General features: G+C 38.8%; 1 protein-coding gene across 1 annotated transcript; it reads right to left on the minus strand.

The window, feature by feature from the left end:
• Positions 1-2373: 2373 nt before the first annotated feature.
• Positions 2374-17230, minus strand: LOC121388549 (inactive polypeptide N-acetylgalactosaminyltransferase-like protein 5). Its single transcript, XM_041519932.1, has 10 exons — positions 16812-17230; positions 16289-16455; positions 12925-13102; positions 11629-11829; positions 10671-10788; positions 9726-9914; positions 8120-8254; positions 5441-5545; positions 2948-3082; positions 2374-2521 (listed from the first exon to the last, which is right to left on the minus strand). The coding sequence occupies exons 1-10, from the start codon at positions 17228-17230 to the stop codon at positions 2396-2398; spliced, it is 1773 nt and encodes a 590-aa protein (XP_041375866.1). The 3' UTR covers positions 2374-2395.
• Between the last annotated feature and the right edge of the window lie 10379 nt (positions 17231-27609).

Here is a 27609-nt window from a genome sequence, read left to right on the forward strand (position 1 = left end):
CCCGTTTTACTCGGAGGTGTTTTCTGGTGTATGACAGAACTTGATGTTAAAAATCTACTTACATGAGAAAACACCCCCCAGAAGAAAATGCAATAAAATGGCCCACAAACCACTTCATAATCAATATTCTTGACCTGTTTTACTCTGGGGTGTTTTCTGGTGTGTGACAGTATTTGATGTTAAAAATCTACTTACATGAGAAAAGCCCAAAACAAAATGCGACAAAATGGTCCACAGAACACTTCATTAGTAATATACTTGACCTGTTTTACTCTGGGGTGTTTTCTGGTGTATGACAGAATTTGATGTTAAAAATCTACTTACATGAGAAAAGTCCAGAAGAAAATGCGACAAAATGGTCCACAGAACACTTCATTAGCAATATACTTGACCTGTTTTACTCTGGGTGTTTTCTGGTGTATGACAGAACTTTATGTTCGAGAATGGTGCACGTCTCCAGTGGGCGACACACTACACTTCGTGTTATGTACGAGAACAGAAACACTAACACAGTTTACCTAACGCCTTTCACCAAGGAGTTTTAAATATTTGTCACGTCTTCTGCGACGTGCCGCATTCATGGGTTCCAGGGTTAGGGTTAGGGTTAGGTTTGGCACACGAACAATCTACAGAAATGAATGATGAATGAATGTTTAACGACACCCCAGCACGAAAAATACATCGGCTATTGGGTGTCAAACTATGGTACTGCAAATAAATAAAGTGATGATCAACATCCAAATAAAAATTCAAGGTTTAAACAAAAACAGTGTAAAGAACTGTGCATAAATACAAATACAAATATTACAGAATTTTACGGATACTGAATTTTACTCTAAACTTCAATTTGTGCTGTATTGGCCATTCTCAAAGAGAATGTTACACCCCTGCACCACGGTGAGGTTACAGCACGCGCAGGGGAACAATCGACAGACATTAGGTACTATAATATAGGTACTATATATAATATAGTACAATATAGATACTATAATAAATCCATTAAACATTCAATATAGTTTGTGAATAAAAAAAAAAAAAAAGAAGGAAAAAGAAAGAAAAGGGGGGGGGGAGGGAGGAGGCACAATGTTTAATTATAAGTCAGCTTATGTCAAAAGCAGATTATACTATATGTATGTAACTATATTTTCTAGTATATAAATATATAATGCGTCCACACCCACATCCCAGTCCTTGTCTCTTCAACCGCGGCATGTTTGTCTCTTGTGGCAATACGTGCCATATGTCTGCCATTTCCCACCAGTTTTTAGCTTTGGGCTTAGGCTGGTATTTGAAGAGTGTTCAGTAGTTACTTTTGGTATTGGTAAGAGGCACTTGTAACTACCTATTATGCAATGCATCTTCCCTTGAAAGGCGAATTATTTTTAACTACCGCACCCCCCCCCCCCCCTTCCCCTCCCAGTGGCTGGTATCTTCCGACGCCTCTATCAGGTTTGCGTGTAAACATTTCAGGTATTAAAGACCGTTATTCTGTCATTGTTCCACCTCGTACTCATATCATGTCTCCAGTCGCGGGATGAAGACCAGTCATGCTGTGGTGTCAGCGTTTATTGTTTAACAAACTAAATATTTGTTTAACTTTCTAATTTGTTAAAACACACGTTTGCGCTGTCAGACACAACAACGCAAAGGAAGAAATGATGGACAGAAGGAAAGAAAGAAGGAAGGAACAAATGAATAAGACTATTAAATGAATGAAAAAAAAAGAAAAAAAAGTTTGGTTTGTTTAACGACACCACTAGACCACATTGATTTATTAATCATCGGCTATTGGATGTGATAGAATTAATAACACCCCAGCTCCACCATTAGGAGTTATTAATATGCATGAATGAAAGAATAAAAGAACGAACGAACGAACGAACGAACGAATGAATGAATGAATGAATGAATGAATAAATAAATGAATAAATGAATGCATGAATGAATGAAACCAAAGAAGATGTGACCATCGTCAAGTATCAAATAATGACGTATGAATGAAAGGAGGCTACACTGCACTAAAATTTTAGTGCATACATCTGAGCAAATAAAGAGTCCAAGGGTAAAAACTACAATATGTGCGATATACTCCACATCAATATGGAGCGTTGGGTTGGGGGGGGGGGGGGGGGGGGGGGGGTATTCTGACAACTTGTAATTTCTCAGGATTGGGTTGCTCATTAGTTGATATTGTGGTTGTTATAATATAGAGAATACTATAATTAATTAAACATACAGGGCCGCCAAATAACAGTATTAAATGAAGCATTGGGGTGATAGTTGGAAACGTCTATCCGTTACTGAACATACTTTTGTAAGGTATTTAATTTCATCTTCACCGATTTATAAAGAAATAACACGATTCGTTATTTATATATATATATTATATTTTGTGCTAAATATTATATTTGTTAAAAGTCCACATCTGTGACGGCGAGTCTATTTGACACGTGTTCATAAAAGGTCCAACTTCGTCTAGGTCCATACACAGTCCACTGATCTCATGTTTTAGGAATCCATTCTGTCGAAGGGAAAAAAATAACAAGAAAATAATCATCATTGTTTAGTAACCAGAAACCATTTTATGAAGAGAAACACATAATGTGTATTTGGTATTTACCGTCCCAAACCTGTCTCCACAACGTTAACATGCAAAAGACATTCATTCATTTAACAATAACAAAAATATACCCGGTATTTGGGTTTTAACATTATAATGTGTATTTGGTATTTACCGTCCCAAACCTGTCTTCACATCGTTAACATGCAAAACACATTCATTCACTTAACAATAACAAAAATATACCCGATATTTGGGCTTTAACATTATAGGCCCTATTCGTACCTGAAAACGTCACGTGGTTACCGTACATGCTGTAGTTTCCATTAAATACCAAAACTAACTTTGGTCTAACTTTAGGTGTTCCCCGAAAACGTGATCAAATACCTTTAGGTGAATCCATACGTCACGTGACCCGGCTAAACAGCCCTGGATTTGTGGTCTTTCTTTTAGCCGGTAAGATTTCAACACTACACAGTGAAGAGATGTTCGTAATGTCCGGTCGGTGATCCACGAAAATCCCTGAATTAAAGCTACAGTTAGTCTTAGCACGTAAACCTCTAAATAAAACAAAACGTTATATCAATGTATGAAAACTCGTACTGCCGTGAAATTTCATAAATTAATCAAAAGGTTACAAGTGTCACCACTGAATGAAACGAAACGTTATATCAATGTATGAAAACTCGTACTGCCATGAAATTTCATAAATTAATCAAAAGGTTACAAGTGTCACCACTGAATGAAACGAAACGTTATATCAATGTATGAAAACTCGTACTGCCATGAAATTTCATAAATTAATCAAAAGGTTACAAGTCTCATCACTAAATGAAACAAAACCCTTTAAATTTTATTATTTAAAAAAACAAAACATATTTGTTTAGGAAAATTGGTACACCAAAAAAATCCCTAAATTAAACAAGATATTATATCTATAACCGAAAACTTGGTGTCACCACAAAAAAAAAAAAAAAAAAAAAAAAAAAGAACCCACGCCAAAAACAACACCCACATAAATTAATCAAAATGGTATATGTGAATTATTACTAGTTTTACCACGAAAAACCCTAAATTAAACTTATGTATGAACAGTAATGACGTCAAAAAAAACACCTGAATTAATCATAATCTTATATACGTATCAAAAATAACATTACCACAAAGAACCGGCCTCGGTGGCACATTGATTAAGCCATCGGACATAAGACTGGTAGGTACAGGGATCGCAGCCCGATACCGGCTCCCACCCAGAGCGAGTTTTAACGACTCAATGGGTAGGTGTAAGGCCACTGCAACCTCTTCTTTCACTAACCACTTAAAATTAACAACTAACCCACTGTTCTGGACAGACGGCCCAGATAGCTGAGGTCTGTGCCCAGGACAGCGTGCTTGAACCTAAATTGGATATAAGCACGAAAATAAATTAAATAAAAAAATTAAAATTACCACAAAACCCCCCACCTACAACCAAAACCCTAACATCCCACCGCAATAAAACAAACACACACACACAAAAAACACCCCCAAACTTACCCCCCCCCCCCTCCAAAAAAACACCCACACACACAAAAACACAAAAACAACAACAACAACAACAACAAAAACCCGTCACAACGTATAGACAACGACTTACAAATGGGAATGTACAGCTAGGAAGATAACATACCGGAGGTAAGGAAGGAAGGAAGGAAATATTTTATTTAACGACGCACTCAACACATTTTATTTACGGTTATATGGCGTCAGACATATGGTCAAGAACCACACAGATATTGAGAGAGAAAACCCGCTGTCGCCACTTCGTGGGCTACTCTTTTCGATTAGCAGCAAGGGATCTTTTATATGCACCATCCCACAGACAGGACAGTACATACCACGGCCTTTGTTACACCATTTGTGGAGCACTGGCTGGAGCGACATACCGGAGGTGTTAAATCTGAACGAGATGAAATTTGATGCAGCTCATACAAAATAAAAGAAAAAGTCCGTGAAATAAGTACAAATAAAGGGGGCAGCAAGTTAATCCTATTGCTAAGGAAAAGACACGAAATGGTACAACTGATGGATGTGTGAACTATGAGTCAACAATGTCATGCAAGCCCGTAGGAACCAAAAGGTGGGGGCCATAAACGTACGGGCTCTCATTTTTGTCCGAATTAAAAGAAAATGCTGGAATCAGGATAACAACATGTATTTATATTAGCATTACTATCAAACAGCTATATAGAGTTGCAAACGCATCGCTACGCATTTTTATATGGATTACAACTAATTTTGAGAGTAGAAGGACGGAAATACATGGTAAAAAGGTCTCAGGTTAGGAAATTTTGCCCGAATATTTGTATAAGTTTGGCACGAATTTAAGGTTTTGCTCCAGAACTAGGGGGCAGTCCCCCTGCCCTGCCCCCTATCTCGTACGCTTATGGTGGGGCAAGGGCCTGTGCCATCCACTAGAGGATGAAATGTATTTGTTTTGTCATATTCAATATTTAGATAAAGTTTGCTTTGTTTAACCACGCCACTGGAGCGCATAGATTTATTAATTATCGGCTATTGGGTGTCAAACATTTGTAATTCCGACATATAGTTTTAGAGAGGAAATCCGCTACAGTGTTTTCCATTAGTAGCAAGGGATCTTTAATATGCACATGATAGCACATACCACGGTCTTTGATATTCTATACAAATAAAGTTAAAAGTATGGCTTCTGTCCCCCACTCCACCCCACCCCGCACACACACTAAAGACAGTACCCCTTCCAGTAAAGATTATGTCCCACCTTGTACTCCCGATACTGTTCGTACGGGCCTGTCATGGTTACTAAGACACAAACACCCTCTCCCGGAAGAAAATGTTATGTACGGCCCCTGGAATTACCTGAGTGGCAAAATGATAGTGACACAGGTCCGCAAACAGCGGGTTCGGAGCTTGGAATAAATGTTGGTGGTTGTCAAGGCAACGATTTGATGACGGATTTCTTGCCTGAAACATAACAAAGAAAAATAGATTAAAAGTGAAAACACAATGGGCCAAAGTTACGAAGGTTGTTTTGGTCTTACAACGCGAGTATCTATCTATCTATCTATATCTATATATCTATCTATGTATGTATGTATGTATGTATGTATGTATGTATGTATGTATGTATGTATGTATATATACTGAACAAAATAAGAAACTTCCGCTAACTTTGCTTGAACATAAATTGATGAAATCAAACAGGGGGAATAATTGTTATATATGCGTTTAAAGAGTGTTCCATGGTGCATTGTTTGGTGCTAAAATCATGGCCATAGGTTAACAGAAACTGGGAGAAATTTTGACCAAGTGTAGTAGGGGTTAAAAAAAATAAAAACACCCACTTAATAACGGGTATGACCACCTCTTGAATTGACCACTGCAGTACATCGCAGGCGCATAGAATTGACTAAAGTGTTGATTTCTGCCTGTGGAATATTGTTCCATTCCTGAATGACCGCTTGACGAAGTTCGTTGACGTTAGCGGGTGGGTTGGGACGATGCCTCAGTTGTCTGTCCAGACTATCCCAGACATGCTCGATGAGGTTGAGATCAGGACTTTTAGCGGGCCAGTCATCAATGAAATCAATGTTATTTGTCCTAAGAAAATTTACAGTGTCTCTAGCTATATGAGAGGTGGCATCATCATGCTGAAAAATCGAGATGTTGGCGTTGTTATGGAACCGAGGAATGACGTGATGAGCGAGAATGTAATCGCGGTAACGTTGAGCATTTAAATTGCCATCAATGACGACTAGTGGTGAACGATAACCATGGACAATGGCTGCCCAGACCATGACACAACCCCCACCCCCGAAACGATCTCGTTCAAGAACACAACAGTCAGCATAGCGTTCATTTCTCCTACGGTAGACGCGCACCCTGCCATCACCACGTTGTAAAGAAAATCTGGATTCATCCGAAAAAAGAACGGTATTCCAGCGTCGCCGTATCCAACGAGTGTGTACACGTGCCCAATTAAGACGATTTAGACGATGACGTTGCGTTAAAACGCATCCGACGTAAGGACGTCGTGCATGTAAACCGTTCTCCCGCAGACGATTACGAACAGTTTGCCCACTGATTCGGTTATTATGAAGCCCAGGTGTGTTAGCTGCAGTAGCAGTGGCAGTTTGGAAACGATTGCGCAAATGCGTGTTCATGATATAGCGGTCTTCACCACGCGTTGTAACACGCGGACGTCCACGACGTGGCAAGTCGTTGGTGCTTCCTGTCGTTCGAAATCTTACGCGAAGATTTCGTATCGCTCGACTAGAACTCCCAACATGCCTTGCAACGTCTTCTGTCAACATGCCAGCATCAAGCATGCCAATCGCCCGTTCGCGTAAATTATTGGGTATTCTTGGCATACTAAAAATGCTACAATGTAAAAAACGTAATTTTTTTTACAAATTTTGAAGCGTTTTCGTTCACTTGACAACAATGTCAGTAAGACAAGTAAAACAAATTGACCGAATACTACACGGGACATGTCGAACCATACATACACGTTCAAATTGAATTTCACGTTGTCGACGATTAACAATGCAAAAATAATCGACCACCCGTGACAACCCCTTGCCAAGACACATGGATCCTAACCACGCATCTGCGAGACAGGCATTTCCAGGAACTTTCTCGATGAGACGACGGTGCCAGGCCTGTATCAATGCTCAAGGTGGACACACTCGCTACTGACTGTGTGAACTTCGCTGTGGACCCCTTCTAGTGATGTGGCTCATTTGCATATGGCAGGTGCGCCCTTTTCATGGACTATTGCTCGTTTCCATACCTTCGGACATTTCTTTTTCCATATTATAACGTTTCATACACGACAGTAAAAACTTATCATCAATTATCTTTGTCTTTTGTGTGTCACAATAACTTTTGCCTTTTAGTGAATATATATATATATATATATATATATATATATATATATATATATATATATATATATATATATAAAACCTTAAACACATTCGTTTAAGTAACACACGCTTCATAAATTCGCCCGAAATTGGTTTTTAATACGTAGATATTTCGAATATCTCTATTTAATGGAAAATGCAAACGGTAACCCATCTTGTGTTTTTGTGTATGTTCAGGCACTCTAAGTTAACAATAGTGTGGGTAGGATAATGGAAATATATGGTAAAAATGTTTCAGGCAAGCTCATTTTGCCTGAATATCTCTATCATCTGTGCCCGAATTGGAGGATTTGCCCCCCCCCCCCCCCTCCTCCCCTTCTGCTCCCGGTCTAGTACTCTTACCAGAGCTGGTTTATCCCAGTAGAACATGTAGCACGTGCTACGGGCCCCACGCTTCAGGGATCCCCACGGTGATGTGTACATTTATTTTCTCCGGATAATTTTTCCCCTCTCCCCGAGGGGGTTACAAAATATATATCCTGGGAAGGGGTCCCCGCTGTTATTTGTGCTACAGGCCCCGCGGATCCTTAAACCGGCTCTGATGCTTACAAGTGTTCCCTTGGTTGTTTCTGGATACTTTAATACAACATTCGTTATTTAACATACATACCGAACCCCAGGCGAAAACGTTTCTATCGTACACCAGCAGCTCCGGCCAGATGTTGTCAAGGAACCAGGTGAAGTTTTTACACTTGAGTTTCTTCTTCAATGCCAGGCGGTCACTCAAATCACCAGCGTCTACCTCCTGTAAAAGTTTAAAAGTTAACGTTTATTTTGTCTATTTAAAACAACACTTCTAGAGCACATTGATTAAATAAAAAACAGTTTGTTTTGTTTAACTACACCACTTGAACACATTGATTAATTAATCAATCATCGGCTGTTGGATGTCAAACGTTTAGTAACTCTGGAGCATATTTAACAAAACATCGTACGTTTACGTTTGCGACTAGCAGTTATACCGGGCATACATTTATATCTGTTTTGTATATTTCACACAGAAAATTACATCATTACAGAAGATGGAGCATTTTAATGACAAAAGAAAATGAAATATGTGTACTTTTAACTATATTTGTTGTACTATGATAGTAATAAAAACTGTGATTTAGTCGTAGATTTACGTTTACAGTACAAAACTAGGCTTACGACGTTTTGTGAAATTGGGCACTGGCATGTAGTCTTAGAGGAAACCCGCTACATTTTCCAGTAGCAGTCAGGGACCTTGTATCAGCACTTTCCCACGGAAGACAGTACACGTCACGGCCTTTGATATACTAGTCGTAGGGCACTGGTTGGGACGGGAAAAACCCAATAAGAGAATGGGTCCACTGAGGGGGTTCGATCATCATCCTTGAAAATCATATTCTTCCTTCTGGGTCGTCTCATTAATAGTAGTCTCGTTCCATCCAGTACTCCACAACTGGTGTAACAAAGGCCGTGGCATGTACTATCCTGTTTGTGGGATGGTGCATAGCCCATGAAGTGGCGACAGCGGGTTTCCTGTCTCAATATATGTGAGGTCCTTAACCATATGTCCGACGTCATATAACCGTAAATAAAATGTGTTGATTGCGTCGTTAAATAACATATTTCCTTCTTTCCTTCATTAATAGTACAAGGAGTAGATATATTATCCATGAGTGTTAGTCATTTAACAACATCGTCGTTTTACCTTGCATGCTGCTCACTGATATTTTACTACATGTGCAAAGACGTTAATTAGAGGCCTGCACATTTCATTAATGTCTATTCCACTACGGTTAATACTGGACTAAGAAGCCCAGTGTCCTTAGTTCCAATGATCTGAGTTAGAATATTTTAAGAACATTTTGGAATGGAATCCAGAATGCTGTCAAGTTATAATTTGACTGATGAATGTATGATACAATGATGTCAGAACCCCAAATAATCACCTGTCTAGAATAATACCAGTTCATCGTCTGCTGCTATATTTGACCTACTTTCATGTCCGGGAAGAAGTCGTATGCAAATTTCATATGTCTAGAATATTATCAGTCCATTGTCTGCTGCTATATTTGACCTACTTTCATGTCCGGGAAGAAGTCGTATTCAAATTTGATATGTCTAGAATATTATCAGTCCATCGTCTGCTGCTATATTTGACCTACCTTCATGTCCGGGAAGAAGTCGTATGCATATTTCATATGTCTAGAATATTATCAGTCCATCGTCTGCTGCTATATTTGACCTACTTTCATGTCCGGGAAGAAGTCGTATACAAATTTCTTGTGTTCCGGTTCCATCCACACCTCCACGGCTCGCTTGTAGTTTGTCACTTCCGTCTTCCGGCGACCTCCAGGAAACTGATAGGGCTGAGATCGGGCAATATGACCGATCTTGGAGCAGGGCGCGTGCATGAGTTGACCGCCGCACATCCAGGTCTGAGAAGGGAGGGATAAGAACAAACAGGAAGATTGTTACAACTAGATTATACTTATTTGGTACATATTGTTTATAAATGTCTTAAAATGGTTTTTTAAATCTCTGAGACTTCGTAGATGTATTCAAGGCTTAATTCTTACAATTGTGTTACAAAATCCTGGAGTTTTATTGATAACAATGGCATCTTACTAAACTGGGGGCGGGATTTAGCTCAGTCGGGTGAGTGCTCGCCTGAGGTGCTTGCGTCGCAAGATCGAACCGCCTCAATGGATCCATTCAACTGACTGGGGTTTTTCTCGTTCCAACCAGTGCACCACAACTGGTCAAATACCGTGGTATGTGCTTTCCTATCTGTGAGAAAATGCATATAAAAGATCCCTTTCTGCATTAGGAAAAATGTAGCGGGTTTCCTCTGATGACTACGACTTAAAATTACCAAATGTTTGACATCCAATAGACGATGATTAATTAATCAATGTGCTCAAGTGGTGTCGCTAAACAAAACAGACGTTTAACTTACAACACTATCCATATAATCACATGTTGGATGTTTGTGAGTGTTTCGAAAGAAGGTTCACTGGCAGTAAACGTTTCACAAACTGAATGACAAAATCCGTAATCAAAATTGTATCTCTGCACAAGGCAGAGTCGAAGGGATATTAGACAAATACGATACGATGATGGGTTGGGTGTGGGGTATTGGTGGTAAAGTAGTCTTATTGGTATTAACAGAATATGAACTCACAAGTGCCTACCCTCCATGCTAACTCGATGTTCTCGCCTCCCCACACTTTCATTCCGTCATCAAAGCCGCCAATTTCTCCAAAATATTTTTTGTCCACGGCGTAGCCAGTGCCCACCATTACTACACCCCTAAAGAAATATGATATAATATGAGTACTAAAACATGACGAAAAAAAACCAAGATTCTGCACATGGGTATCAAAACAAACACATTATTATTCATTGTTCTTTTCCTCTCCTATAATTATAGATACATTGCATACACACACACACACACACACACACACACACACACACACACACAAAACGCACACACACACACACACACACACACACACACACACACACACACACACGGTAATTACAATTGCAATGCATCGCATTTTTATTTCAACTAGAGATCAACGTCTGCATTTTCACTGATTAAACACAGGGTCCCATGTATCACAAGTACTACTCTGAATCCTCCATTTACTCAGATTGTAATCTCGCTACAAGCACGGGCCCAAAAACATGATATTTTAAGGGTTTCCAAATCAATCATTCATCTAAACTCGCTATAAGTAAAGACCCAGAAGCATCACCTTTTAAGAGTTTCCAAATCAATCATTCATTTATTCAGACTCTAAATTCACTAAAAGCACGGGCCCAAAATCATCATATTTAAGGTTTTTCAAATCAGTTCTATATTTACTTACTCAAAACTCGCTATAAGCAAGGACCCAGAAATATCACCTTTTAAGGGTTTCCAAATCATCCATTTATCCAGACTCTAAACTCGCTATATATATATAAGCAAGGATCCAGAAGTATCACCTTTAAGGTTTTTCAATTCAATCATCCATTTTATTATATTCTGAACACGCTATAAGTAAGGACTCAAATGTATCACCTTTTAAGGGTTTTCAAAGCAATCATTCATTTATTCAGACTCTAAACACGCTAAAAGCAAGAACCCAGAAGCATCACCTTTTAGGAGTTTCCAGATCAGGTCCTACGTTGTCTGGTCTGAAGTAGGTCTCATAAAACAGCATGCGCCAGTCAAACCCGTATCTCGTCAGGTAGTTGTGATTCCAGGTGTACTCTAAAGTCTCCGCCTTGATGTAGTCCAGGGTACCCAGCGCTATCGTCTTTCTATCGCTCTTAATCAGCGTCAGCAGCGGCTGTAGCCTTTATCCGTCAGGAGAAGACAAAATAGGATCAAGTCATATACGGGTCTCATTTGTGTCCCGTTAGGAACAATAAGAGCGTATGTTTGAGGGGGGTGGGTGGGTCGGGGGTCGGACGAACCCCGCAGCTGAGGCTTTTTTTTTACAGTGCCATATAGGGGTGCTCGATGCGCGGTCGGTGTGAGATCGATGCCCATCGGTGGGCCCATTGGACTATTTCTTGTCCCAGCCAGTACACAACGACTGGTATATCAAAGGCCGTAGTATGTACTACCCTGTTTGAAAAGAGTAGCCCATGAAGTGGCGACAGCAGGTTTCCTCTATCAATATCTGTGTGGTCCTAAACCATATGTCTGACGTCATATAACCATGTGTTGAGTGTGTCGTTAAATAAAACATTTCTTTCTTTCTTTCATACAGGGGTCCACAGAGAATGGACAAAAGAATCCGCTAGATTCATATTCGAAACTCTCCTAGGTCCAAAAGCTGAATATGTGTGTGTGTGTGTGTGTGTGTGTGTGTCTGGGCCTAGGAATAATTATATAATTACACAAGTTTGATTCCTAGTTTTAGTTTTAGTTTTTAAAATTTTGCAATAAACAGTGTACGGGACAAGACAGGGACAGAGGTTCGGTTTTGAAAGCGATAACGTATCGTTCACCCATGTAAATAAACAGTAGATTCTGTTTGGCCTTTTAGTTGGCGAAAGGTAGAAAATATAAATGATTATTTACGCAATTGTTATTGACAGAAATTCAACTTGAGCTACTACCAGTACTATTACACACAAAAATGCACTGAGTATGCAGATATTCATATTCTAAGCAAGAAAAGAATAAAAGTGTATTGTAAATACAATAATTTTTAAAATGTCATATATTAGTAGTCTGAACGCATGTTACAATGACTACGGATTCATAATAGTTCTTTTAAACATTGTATATGTAAACATCAAACACAGGAGCTGAATGAATGATGCAACATAAACAAACACTTGTAGCAACCCCAAGTCCCATTTAAAGTCATGCAACCTTTTGTACAGACGCTTTTCATGCATGTGCACCTATATAGCGTGCATTACGATACGTGCACTCACCAGTCTTTGTTCACTTCCATGTGACTATCGAAAATGACTATGACGTCACCGGTTGATATCTTCCAGCCGTGTTGTCGAGCCTTGATCAAACCCACTCGTTCAGGCATGCGTATGATTTTCACCAGTCCTCGTGGGTAATGTGATGCTACATACGTGTCAAGAGATTCTTTAAGTCCCTCTAATAAAACGAAGGCAAAAGGAAAAAAACACGTTTCAAGATACTCCCAGCATATTTCAGTGATGGATCCAGAAAATCCATTTTGGGGGGGGGGGGGGGGGGGGGGAGGGCAATGACATGAGGCGGAATGCCAAAGGAACTTTGTTGGAGGTTTGGTCGGGGGGGGGGGGGGGGGAATGAAAATTAATATATAATAAAATTATAACTGTCGTAAAATTTAGGGGAGGGGGGTCGGACCCCTGGGGCCATCCCAAGATCCGCCTAAGTATTTCTTGACCATCAGTTAGGAAAACTATAGCACATTAATTTATTTATCATCGACTATTGAATGTCAAACATTTGGCAATTCTAACACATGGTCATCAGAGAAAATCCGCTCAATTTTTACTAATGCAGCATGGGATCTTTTATATGGATTTGCCATAGACAGGAAATCACACACCGCGGCCTGTGACCAGAAGTGATGCACTGGTTTCCCTATATGAAGACTGTCACTCCCCAAGATGATCCACCCTACTCCGTAGGCACAATGCATCCTACGTTTCCTATATGAGGACTGCCACTCCCAATATGACCATCCTACTTCGTAGGCACAATGCATCCTACGTTTCCTATATGAGGACTGCCACTCCCCATGATGATCCATCCTACTCCGTAGGCACAATGCATCCTACGTTTCCCTATATGAGGACTGCCACTCCAGGATGATCCATCCTACTCCGTAGGCACAATGCATCCTACGTTTCCTATATGAGGACTGCCACTCCATAATATGACCCATCCTACTCCGTAGGCACAATGCATCCTACGTATCCCTATATGAGGATTGCCACTCCAATATGATCCATTCTACTCCGTAGGCACAATGCATCCTACGTTTCCCTATATGAGGACTGCCACTCCCAAGATGATCCATCCTACTCCTGTTTCCCTATATGAGGACTGCCACTCCATAATATGACCCATCCTACTCCGTAGGCACAATGCATCCTACGTTTCCCTATATGATGACTGCCACTCCCCAATATGATCCATCCTACTCCGTAGGCACAATGCATCCTACGTTTCCCTGCATGAGGACTGCCACTCCCCAATATGATCCATCCTACTCCGTAGGCACAATGCATCGGTGACGGTACATGCTCTTAATTTCTTTTCGCCTGTGGCGATATTAATTGTTTTAGAGGGCCGTGTGCAGTTCCAAATTGCACTTAGCCCAGGTGGGCAACTTGTTACGTAATACCCCTGCGCGACGGTGGTCGTGCTCTGTGGTTAATACACACCCAGCCAGGTGCGGAGGCCATGTGGCGAGTAGTTACGTAATACCTCTGCGAGTGCGGTTTCGACGACCGTGATTTTGGCGACCAAGGCGTCAGTAAGTCTGATGATCAGAGAAAAATATGCCGGCGTGGTGGTTGTGGAAAATCCACATGATACGTGAGGTACGGCCTTGTACCCCCAGGCGATATTCGCTGTCTCTGAGAGTTTTGAATAAATAGCTAGGCTTTAGAGATATCTGGGAGAACCAAAAAGGAAGGTTTCCCGGGAACGTTAGTCCGTTTGGACTTTGGTAAATATATTATTTTTGCTCTGTTGTATAACCTTGATGTGATTGATGTGACTTTAAATATTTTAATACTGTATTATACCAATATTCTTTAGACAGTGTCTTCGGTCATCTGACGAAGTAAATCGTAGACTTATTGTTCTAACATTACACGAGTATTTGGTAATATAAAGCTTAGCCAGTCATCCTAGAGGACCTAGGTAAACTGTAGGTTATTGTCTTTATTGTGATAGGTACCAGTATTAATTCTGTGTTACAAGGTTACTGAATGAGTAGTTAGGGTTAATTAAAAATTAACCGGTTAGGAATAGTGTTGTAATTCCTTTATTAATTAAGTTCCCCTGGAAGCGTTTCTCCATTATCGCACGTGTGTGTGTTAGCGTTTCTCAATTATCACACGTGTGGGTGTTGTGTCACGGTGAAGTGATTCGCATATTGTGTAAACTAAACATCTAGAGATTAACTAATTAAGTGATCAGTTCTGGGTTGTTATTATTGTTGTTATTAATTAACTACGGCGGCAGTACATTTGTCAGCGTAGGTTAATACAGATTCCAAAGTGTATTGTGTTTTGTTATGTTTTCTAGTGAACTAAACGTGCTATAATAACATATACTTGTATAAGATCTTATCTCTGATCATACCTAGAGACGAGCCACAGCGGGTATAACTGCCTGTTACAGAGATCTAATAGATATACAGTTAGGAGAGATATTTGGACAATCGTGTTTCATTCAGTTACGGGTATTGTAGAATCCCCGTGACAGCATCCTACGTTTCCTGCATGAGGACTGCCACTCCCAATATGATCCATCCTACATCCGTTTTCTTGCACGAGGACTGCCACTCCCCAGGATAACCCATCCTACTCCGTAGGCACAATGCATCCTATGTTTCCCTGCATGAGGACTGTCACTCCCAACACTGTTTTGACAAAGACAAACTCGCACAATGCAGAGCTGACCAAACATTTAAACAGTTGTTTTCCTATGCACTCATGAATCACTGTCCAAATAATAATGATATCAGGTGAAATGTTAGCATATCCTGCCCAGCAGGTTGCACCGTGTCACTCGTCACGAGCACAGCCAATATTCATACTAAGCTGAATGTGCAATATGCTAGTTTATGCAGTCTACAGTCTATATACAGTTGAATATAAAAACAAAACATCTAGATAATTGGAGTCATAAATGAGGGATATTTCCACAATAGTCTGGGAATGCTGTTGATGATAACCTACCCAAGTTACTAGTCATCAATTGGGAGTATTTCCTACAGTAGATGTTTAAAATTTCTGTTTATTATTCACTACCTAGTTTAATGAAGTAATCAACAATGAGTATCACCCACCGTAAATGACTGGGAGTTCTTTTGATACACACGAGGACTTACCAAGATCATTGGAGTCATCAATGAGGAGTATTTTCCACAGGGGATGTCTACGAGTCATGTTGATGATGATCCACCTAGATAACTGGAGTATCAATGAGGAGTATTTCCCACAGGAGATGTATAGGAGTTCTGTTGATGATGACCTACCTAGATCACTGGAGTCATCAATGAGGAGTATTTCCCACAGTAGATGTCGTGGAGACCTGTTAACGATGAGGACCTACCTAGATCACTGGAGTCATCAATGAGGAGTATTTCCCACAGTAGGTGTCGTGGAGTTCTGTTGATGATGCTGTACACTGTACGCAGCAGAATGCTCGGCCACTCGTTGTAAAACGGGATGATCACACTGGCAGTGGGCAGGTCGTGGTCGTAGGTGATGTTAGGACATCTGGAATATATCTGTTTAAATTCAGGACAAAGCAGGGTAGGGTGCTTTATTTAAGTACCCCTATCCAATTAAAGATCAAGCAGGTCAACATTGGACACGAGTTTAGACATCAACCAAAGTACATGTACTTGTCCACGACTTAAGTAAAACCAAATTAATTTTATTTTATTTTAACTTGATTTTCGTGCATACTATGGACACGCACCTCAGCTATCTGGGCTGTTTGGCTAGGGCCGTGGATTAGCCTAATGGTAAGTTATTAGAAGAGAGAAGTAGATGTACTGATCTCTCAGCTCCCCACTGATTGTGTTAAAAAGTCAATTTCAAAGAGTGATTATTGATAGTTTGAGTCTCACCTCTTGAATCTGGAATCGGGAACGATTCTGTTGAGTGGAATGGCGTCACTGGCCAGCACGTTAAGACGATGTCGAGCCAGCGAAGCTTTTACGTCCGCCATTTTGTCTTTGGGAAAAACAACTTTTGAACCATTCTCGCCTTTAAGAGTCATATCATTTTTACCATAATCGTCAATCAAAGGATTTCCTGTCTTCATTCCTGGATTCTTTCTAAATTCATCTGCAGTCATTGTTATCTGTCTAGTTTTTATTGCACTATCAATTAAACCTCCATGTTGTGAGCTGCCTCTATTGGTAATTGTTTTATTTTCCGTAGATAACTGTGTAATCGTATTGTGCAATAGAACGACATAGGTTAGCGTGAAGCACGCCAATAGACTGAATACAGATATCAGGATGTACCTCTGTGTCAGCTTCATGTTTCCACTACAAAATAACACTGATTTCAATATCCAAATGGATTCAAATGTACAAACAATGACTGGTCTGTCAGACCTTAAATTGGTTTCCTGGTAGACAGAGCTATACTTATCTTCAGTGCCAGAGATAACAGATGATTTGGATGTCTTCTTGTTCGTATATAGGTGAATGGGTCAAGGACACATAAAGTAACCATCACACAGTGTTCTCTTGTAGAAATCCGAGATCCGTTTTAATCACCAGTCGAGGATCTAACTGAAACATCACATTTATATTCCTGATCCGCTTCCAAGGTAGAGACGGGCGGAAGTCTAGAACACCACCCAAGAAAAAACTAATTCTGCAATACAAACAATGATACCGTAACTTAAGAATGAAAAACAAAACTGGAAAAAAACCCTAATAACTAATTATTAATTATCATGAATTGCGTAAAGTTTAACTCTTAACTTTATTGTCGGAAAAACACATTTGTACACATACGTTTTCGCTTCTACGTATAAATGGCATTTTATACGTCGTGACGTGTGCTTATATGTAAGGCCAGGGAACTACGTAATGACCTTAACGTAGTTTCAAGCGCGACATATGGTGCAAACATGTGTCATTCACTAATTGTAATTTAAGGTGTAAAACGTCAATAATCCGCTGATGAACATGGTTTAATATTTTACAATATTTTATTACTTACTTACTTACTTACTTACTTATTCTTTTTTTTTAGTTTTTATTATTTTAAAATGTTTATCTCTCCAATTTTGTTACTAAAGAGTCATAATCAAATGTGTGAAAATTTAGCATCTGTCCTCTTAACCTACGTAACAGAACTTTGACAATCCGCTTCCAAGGTAGAGACGGACGGAAGTCTAGAACACCACTTAAGAGTGAAAAATAAAACTGAAAAAACCCTCACACACCTTGTTTTATTTAACGACACCACTTAAGTGCCCATTGATTAATTAGTCATCGACTAGTGGATGTCAAACTTTTGAATTATGCGCATTCTCGGCTACAGGAGGACGTGGTTCGATGGTGTCTGATCAAATTTGGATTTCTGTACGTTTCTTTTTTGGACTATTGCTTTTGAGATATGATTTTATGTGATAATGACAGCTGTAGTTACCAATGAATACTTGTGCTAAACCACCAAAAAAGAAGAAAAGGGCGAGATCTAATAAAAGAGGTCAAGCGGACATCACGGATTCCACGGCTTCTAATATGGCGGACTTACCCGTATCGAGCACGCCGTCTACATGTACAAGTTTCGTCCCGATGTCACAGCCTTCGTCACAGCAAAACCTACCTTTTTTTAATGCAAATTCTCAGCAGTATTCATCACAGATTGTTCAACATGGGTTTTCAGCTCCGGTGAGTGTGCAGCAGCAGCAGCAACAACAATAACAACAACAGCAGCAGCATTTATTGCTCAACCAGTGTCATACGTAGAAGATATTTCGAAACGTTTAGCGAAACTGGATATTATTGAAAACGCTATCAGTGCTGTTAAAAATGAAGTCGGGGATTTGGGTGCTAGGGTGGCTGAAGTAGAGAAAAATCAGCAGTTTCTTAATTCGTTGTGGGAGGAAAGCCGTACAGCGCACGAAAAGCGCATTCAGGCAATTGACGCCGAACTGGCCCGGTTTCAGAGAACACTGGATGGAGTGATGATGAAAGACAAAGCACGGTTAATAGAGGAAATTGTCGATTTGCAAAGCCGCTCAATGCGTGACAATCTACTTTTTTTTTCAACATTAAAGAGGGTGAAAATGAAAACTGTTATGAACTGATCGAGAAATTTTGTGCAGACAAGTTGGAAATATCAGACACGTTACTGATAGACAGAGCGCATAAGATTGGTAAAATAAGCCCTGGTAGGGATCGACCAATTGTGGTGAAATTTAGCAGTTTTCGACAGAGGGAGCAAGTAAGGAAAAGTAGCTTCAAGCTGAAGAACACAAACTTTGGTATTGGTGAACAATTCCCTAAAGCAGTTCAAGAAAAGAGAAAGTTGCTGATGCCTGCGTTCAAGAAAGCGAGAGAAGAAAATAGGATGACCGCACTTGTGAGAGACAAACTGTACATTGATGGGAAACTCTACACTGGTAGGTTGCCGACAAAATAGGATTTATCGGAAAATGCTGTTCGTGACAGTTTAACATTTATTTCCTGGAATATTAATGGTGGGTTTGACAGTAAATGGAATGACACTTCTTTTCGGAACTTTATTTGTACTTATGATATTATTTTCTTGTGTGAGTGTTGGATTGAAAATGATTATGTTTTAAAACCGATGGTTTTCAATCATATGTGTACCCAAGGTTTAATTCAAAATCAAAACAAGGAAGAGGATCAGTCATTTTAATTAGAGATACATTTACAAAAGTAATTACCGTAAGTGAAATATCATACGATACTATTGTGTGGTTAAAAATAGATAAACATGTTACTGTTGATAACGAAGATTTATTTTGGGCTCTTGTATACTTACCGCCGTCTAATTCTTCTTTTTACAGACAGTATGATTGTGATATCTTTTACGAATTAGAAAATCAAATTGTAAAATATTCAACTAAAGGAAATGTGTTTATTTTGGGTGATTTAAATAGTCGCACTCAAACTAAAAATTATTTTATTGAAAATGATAATTTGCATAAATCTGTTTGTGACACATTTGGTAGATTATTTTCTTATATTAACGACACCAAGTTACCACCACGTGTTAATCCAGATAAAGGGTGTAATGAATATGGAACACGGCTATCTTTGTAAAACAACTGGTTTGCTTATTGTAAACGACCGAGATAAACTTGGTTATAGTGGAAACCACTTCCAGTACTTTATAGAAAATATGTGTCATAATTTAGAATGTCCTCTCATATGTTAGCAATTGAAACTGGCAGATATAGTCATACACAGCGACATGATAGATTATGTTTTCACTGTTTAAATGTTATGGAAGATGAGTTTCATTTTATCTGAAAATGCCCCTTATATACGGATTTGAGAAGAAAAAATACATTAAACCTTATTACTGGAAAAAGCCATCATTTTTTAAGCTACTACAATTATATAATGTACAAAATTCTAAAACTTTATGTAATTTTGGAAAATATTTATATAAAGCAGTTAAATTAAGAAAAGAAGTTTTTTTAAGGCATTTTCCGTATGTGTGTAGTTTATTTGTTTCATGTGACATGTATGTTTTCTTGTTTATTGAATTGTGTTCTCCTGTGGTTATGTATTTTTGTTTATATATGAACAGATGAGCTGTAAAGCTTAATGTGAATAAAGAACTTGAATTTGATTATACTGACACGCTACATTTTTTCATAAGACGCAAAACCCTCAAACTGAGCTCACACAAATTAAATCACAATATATGGATGCGCAACATGTATAACTAATTATCAATTATCATGAAGTGTGTACACAAGTAACTTGATTGTCGGAAAAACATATTTGTATACATACGTTTTTGCTTCTACATACAAATGGCGTTTTATACGTGATGGCATGTGCTTATACGTAAGGCCAATTTGTGGAACTCTGCTTACAGTATTGGTTGACTGAGAAGCCATTAGACTTTGAGCTACTTTCAAATCGAAAGCGATTTCCGAGTAAAAATATGTAAAATTAGGTTATTTTGTATTTCAAACCTAGGTTTATGGCAATGAATAATGCTAAAATATAGTTAGTAACACCCAAACAATTGAAATAAATAAAAATGAATAATCTATGGATGTCAAATAATTATTTATTGCATGAAACTCTAATATCGTCATTTTAGCCTTTTCGCGGCCAACCAAAAATCATAAATGTGCTCTGCTGAGAAAACGTACTTGTTACGTAAACTTTTTCTGAAGACCGTGGCATATAGAACAAGAAAATGTAAGTTAACTCTCTAAAAGAGAAATGTATGCGAACTACCACCCCCCCCCCCCCCCCCCCCCCCCCAAAGCCAGGACTACCAGGGAACTACATCTGGATGTTAAATTAGTTTCAAGCGCGACATATGGTGCAAACATGTGTCACTCACTAGTTTAGTTTGTAAAACATCAATAATCCGCATTACTGAGGAACATGGTCTAATATTTTACAATATTTTATTATTTACTTACTTACTTATTTACTTACTTACTTACGTACTTGCTCACTTACTTACTTATTCTTTTTTATGTTATTATTATTTTTAAAATGTTATCTCTCCAATTTTGTTACTAAAGAATCATAATCAAATATGCGAAAATTTAGCATCTGTCCTCTTACCCTACGTAACAAAACTTTGACAATGTAGCTAACTATCCTTAAACAAAGCAGGCAATTATCATTTAAATTTAGCATCTGTCCTCTTACCCTACGTAACAGAACTTTGACAATGTAGCTAACTATCCTTAAACAAAGCAGGCAATTATCATTTAAATTTAGCATCTGTCCTCTTACCCTACGTAACAGAACTTTGACAATGTAGCTAACTATCCTTAAACAAAGCAGGCAATTATCATTTAAATTTAGCATCTGTCCTCTTACCCTACGTAACAGAACTTTGACAATGTAGCTAACTATCCTTAAACAAAGCAGGCAATTATCATTTAAATAAAATTTCCTTTGAAGTGATATAAATTTTTGAATTTCCTCGTATAGAAAAAGTAAACCTGTCAATTGTTTTGAGCCTTTATCGGACCAGTCAGGAAATAATTTGATTGATTTGGGACGGATACAATTTAGTGGTAATGTTTAAATGAGGTGTATGTCGCTATGAAATTTAATTGTTTTTCTCATTACGTTTTAGAAATAAATAGAACTAATAATTCTCAATGATTCTACTTACGAACAGTACTTCGTTTGTTGTTGTCACTTCGTGTAGGACTGCGTTATCTGTTTTGTCTTGAAATGCTTTGCTTTAGTTCAACAGCCGACAGTCACTAAAGGTGCGTTTCTACTGTACGATTGCAACTTTTCGAAACATGCATGATAAGAAGAGAATGCAAAGAACTGAGTTTATGGTTTTGTGTATATTTTAAGCGTGCCCATTACTCTGTATCTAGTTCAGTCAGTAGAGCTATCATCTGAGGTCGAAGGATCGAATCTTCTCAGTGGAGCCTGATTTAAAAAAAAATTCCCCAACCCAAACAGTGCTCCACGACTGGTGCATTAAAGGCTGAAGTGCAGATAAAAGATCCCTTGCTGCTAGACTACGAGTCAAATTGGAATGTCTGACATCCAATAACCTATGATTAACAAATCAATGTGCTCTAATAAATAAAACAATTTATTTTGCGGAATTTTGTGCGGAACTAGGGTAGTCATAGACACTACCCGTTATCTCAGAAACAAGCAGGTTGACCCCCATTTTTTTCTGATTCACTTTAAGTGTGAGGGGTGGTAGTATTTATATCCGTGGCGTTTATGTTGATTGATACGCTGCAGGTAGGAGTTTTAGCCACATATGTTACTATTGTCGTCTATGGGATTTGATTTGGTAGTATACACCCTTTATTATATAATCTCAAGCTTAATACAACGTGGGTTTTTTAAATTGTAAACGCAACTTAATTCCAGTCTACGATTACTAGATATTCAAATGACGTAAGAATATGTCGCGCGGCGTCTTTTTTAATGGAAATGACGTCAAACTCGAATGACTTCATTTTGGATGTCTATACATCAAAATAAACAAGTGCTTAACTTTTTTTTTGTCTTCTGAATACTGGACAGCTTTCAGTTAAAATTGCTATTGAAATGTTTTTTATTTGATAACTATGCGTGCATACGTCAATTATGGAGTGTCACCCTAGTACGTTTGCTTAAATGTCAATAAACCTAGTGCCGTGACCTCGACTAATTTACATCTAATTTGCAAAGTTATCAAATTCTTAAAGTATGTGATCTGAAAAATAGCACATGGTTTGATTGCACTGAAAATGTAAGATATTGTATGATATACATGTATATAACATACCGGAGGTTTACCGTGATGTTTGATGTTGACATTTCAAAACCCAGATGGGATGGGGGTGGGGGAGGAGGTTTACAGTCTCCGCATTCGGCCAAAATCGGGTGGCAAAAATCCATGTAAAAATTATTAGTGATTCGTTTGCAACCCTGTATAGCTGTTTGATAGTAATGCCAATGTGAATATACGTTATCCAGATTCGAGCTTTTTCATTTAACTCGGACAAAAATCAGCACACACACACGCACACACACACGCACACGCACACGCACACACCAATCCCGTCTAAGAAAAAACGGGACAACGTACGCCTATGATCAAACCCATTATGATTGGTGATTTGCATCCTGTATTACACATTTGTTAAATTGATTTGATTAATGTTTAACAACACCCCAGCACAAATAAAGAAACAAATAAACACAGTTGTCCTCCTCCCCCCCCCTCGCCCCCCCCCCCCCCCCTTCTCGTACGCTTATGATCGTCAGACCATGAAAACAGTGTATGGAACTGTGTAGCTCGAGTCACATCCAACCCTTCCCTTATTGATATTGATATGTAGGGGAAGACTAGAGGAAACTCTGTATAATGCTTTGGAAATCGTGGACAACCAAATGGTCACAAGCTACTGTGTCTAAAATACAATCATTTTTTTCCTAAATCTGATGCCACAGAGCTTTAGTTTGCTTATTCTCGAGTCCAGGTATGAATATTTTGTGTGATAATTTGTGAGTTTTACCAGTTATATACTATGACGTGAGCTCCGTGTTCTAGTGGATAAACTGCTGGACAATCAAGCTGACAACAGTGGTTCAAATCCCGTCAAAGCTGGCTCACACTTTCATTCATCTTTCTCATCTATCACCCTCTGCCTATCATTCTCATTATCTTAATATAAAACACTTTCCAATTTCTTCTACGATTCCACTAACAATTAACAACTAACCCACTATCCTGGACAGACAGCCCAGATAGTTGAGGTGTGTGCCCAGGACAGTGTGTTTGAACCGTAATTGGATGTAAGAACAAAAATAAGTTGAAATGAATGGATAAATTCCTCTGGATTACGGATGTAATTGCCTCCACAATGGAATTGGTGATAAAGTCCTTGGAATGAAGTCAGGTAAAATTATAAACATGCCGGCTGTACCTTAGGCTTATTAGGGTCGCTTGTGAACCAATTTGCTTACAAATTAAAGTAAAGTAAACGGACGTTTTCACAATGTCGTGACTGCGCCCTTAGTCTGTAATAATTTAACGGGGAAAAAAGAAGTTTGTTTTGTTTAACGACACCACTAAGGCAAATTGATATATTAATCATCAGCTATTGGATGTCATTTCGGCAGCAAGTATACTGCTTAAAAGAATAATACAATCAGACCATTGCATCACTCCGAAACATCTGTAAAGCAAGCAAGATTAGTTTGAAGACAAAGATACGCCTTTCTAAAAGCACTGTCTTGAGCACGTCTACTGTATGGAGCAGAATCCTGGAAAATGACCAAGACCATCAATCAGAAGTTGGAGGTCTTTCAAAATCGGTGCCTTCGCAGGATTCTGAATATATTCTGGCCCAACATCATAACCAACGAAGAACTCCATAAACAAACCTCCACACAGTCAATGGTATCAGAGATCAAGCGCCGAAGATGGCACTGGATTGACCATGTCATCAGAATGCCTCAAACAGCCCTACCAAGAGTGGCACTCCGATGGACCCCTTCTGGAAAAAGGAAACGAGGAAGACCGAAAGAAACATGGAGGAGGACAGTAGAGAAGGAAATCCGAGAGGGCAGTCTGAGCTGGGGGTGCTGGAGAAGCTGGCAAAAGACAGGCAACATAGGCGATCTCTGGTTACAGCCTTATGTGCTTCTTAGCACGAAGGAGATTACGTAAGTGAGTATTGGATGTCAAACAGTTGGTAATTTTGACATATAATCTTAGAGAGGGAACCTGCTACATTTTTTTATTAGTAGCAAGGGAACTATTATATGCAACATCCCGGAGACAGGATAGTACATACCACGGCCTTTGGTATACCAGTCGTGGTGTACTGGCTGGAACGAGAAATCAATTCGCAGTCGTCTGCCAATTGTTAAAGGTACATACCATTGAAACACAGTCTGAACGACGAAACCTCACCCGCGATCAAGACAGAACAGAACTTGATCAATCTAGAACACCAACGGTGTTACATTTGAGATGGTTTACAAACATTTCGGCAGCAAGAATACCGCTTAAAAGAATAATACAATAAAACATTCAAATAACCAAATAAATAAATTTACAACACATAGTTATTATATTTCGTTTTTCATCTTTCATTTTAATGTTCTTTTATTTGTATAATATGATCGTCTCTCATAACTCTGTATTGAGTGGCTTTTAAAATAGTATGTATATTGTTTTATATTTTTATATAACATGTATGTAAATTTTAAAAAAGGTGAGACGGGAATAAAATATTGAACTGAATTGAAATAGTTAATCACATTCACGCATCATGAGTATCAGCTAACTGTATACGTTATCATTAATTACAGTAATTAGCAAAATGTAATTGTTTGGTGTGCCCTGGCGATCGAGAACACTGACGCGATATAAGAGAAGCATTAGTTTTCATTCATTTTATACATATTTATTTATTTATTTTCGTACTTTTATCCAGTTAACGCTGTCCTGGGTACACACCTCAACTACATGAAAAAACAGGCCTCAGGTTAGCACATCTTCTCCGAATATCGCTATCGTTTTTGCCCGAATTTGAGGATTTGCTCCAGCACTTGGCAACAGCCCCCCCCCCCCCCCCCCAAGTTTGTTGGCTAAACTGCTTCACCGCCGAGGTCGGTGCATTAATCTAGTACGTGTGTTTCGACCTTTATTCAGATGACTGAGATAAGTTGCTCGCCGACAGCTGGTTCGGTCGTCTGCCTATTCACAGTCGTATGGGCCTATGGTTACAGACCACAATTAATTTCACTATATATTTCTATATAGCCTTAGATGCTATAACACTTTTATTAATATCAGCAGGCCCGTGGATTTTTGTATGTACCTTTGCCTGCCTGGGGAACAAATACCCTAAAAAGGACAACCCCTGTTGTCCAGCTCTTTCTCTCAGCATATTGGTTTAAACAAACACACCCTCTAAACCTGGATGGAGTACACCCACTACTTATGTATGGGCCGGAATTACCACAAACAAGTCTTCAATGTCAACAAGTTATACATGTTTACAAACTACATGCTCTCCCCTGTCACTTCAGTCAAATAGTTGCCACTTCATAGCTGTCTGCCATGAAATAATCAAAGTCAAACAGCAGACTACTTGCGCGGACAAATTTCCAGACAACCAAATGGGAAGATAGCTGTAATCTGAGGCCGTATGTCAATTCACAGTCGGCTGCCAATTGTTAAAGGGACCTCTACTAGGTCTATCAGTATATCTAACAGTATTGCGTGGACTCCCATGTCCGGGTGGCATTTCATCTATAAATAACAATTTAAATATCGACCAATTACACTTCGCCTTTTATAGCGTTATTCGGGAGCATACAAATTCTAAAAATATCGGGCGAGACTATTTGTGCAATAGGCGAACTTGTTGGTCTATTTCAACATTGAAAAAACAGAAGGAAAAGTGCAGTAATAAACTCTGGATTGTATACTAATATAAACAGATTTTATGGCAATACCATCACTGTTTGGGTTTTTTCGTCTTGAAACACATTTTATATAAAATTGTATATTGAAATTAGTTTCCGGCATACTTCATAATTCACCCGAATCATTTCGAATACCCTCTGCATAATCCCGAATGTTTTCAAATTCTTTTCAAATCACTGATTTTGCAAGTAAAGTTTTGATTGGTCGAATGAAAGGTCAACTGGACATGAGCTCCAACGGGCTGCTGTTAGGTTGACATTACAGCATATGTTTTACTATTAGAGTCGTTTATGATCAATGAAATCAAACATTACTTATATTTTATTGTTTAGATTATCCATTTCCGTACAACCGAAATGTTTCTGGTCATCCTGATGTTTCCAATACCACAAAATATATTTTTCATATAAGATGAGAAGTAACGGTTATTGATTTTCGAGTTCTAGTCTGTTTTAAAGGATTTTCTCCGGTTTTAACGTCACAATTTCACTCTAATAACTAAACATAATTAGTTTGTCCATTTTTACGGGCTGAAACTAGAGTTTGCGACTTTAAAGGCGCAGCAGAACCGACAGTTGAGCTACCAAACAGTACAAAAGATATTACTTGAAACAAATAGGCCTGCCGTTAACACACCAAACTTCAAAACGGATCAATGCGTTTTGATCCGAATAGCAGGGCCGTAGCTGGGATTTTGTGTGTGAGAGTGGGGTGGGTGGGTGGACTGAGTAGTTAATAGTCTAAAACTCCTTAAACGGT

Source organism: Gigantopelta aegis, chromosome 2 (assembly GCF_016097555.1).
Source record: "Gigantopelta aegis isolate Gae_Host chromosome 2, Gae_host_genome, whole genome shotgun sequence".
In the NCBI taxonomy this organism is placed as follows: Eukaryota; Metazoa; Mollusca; class Gastropoda; order Neomphalida; family Peltospiridae; genus Gigantopelta; species Gigantopelta aegis.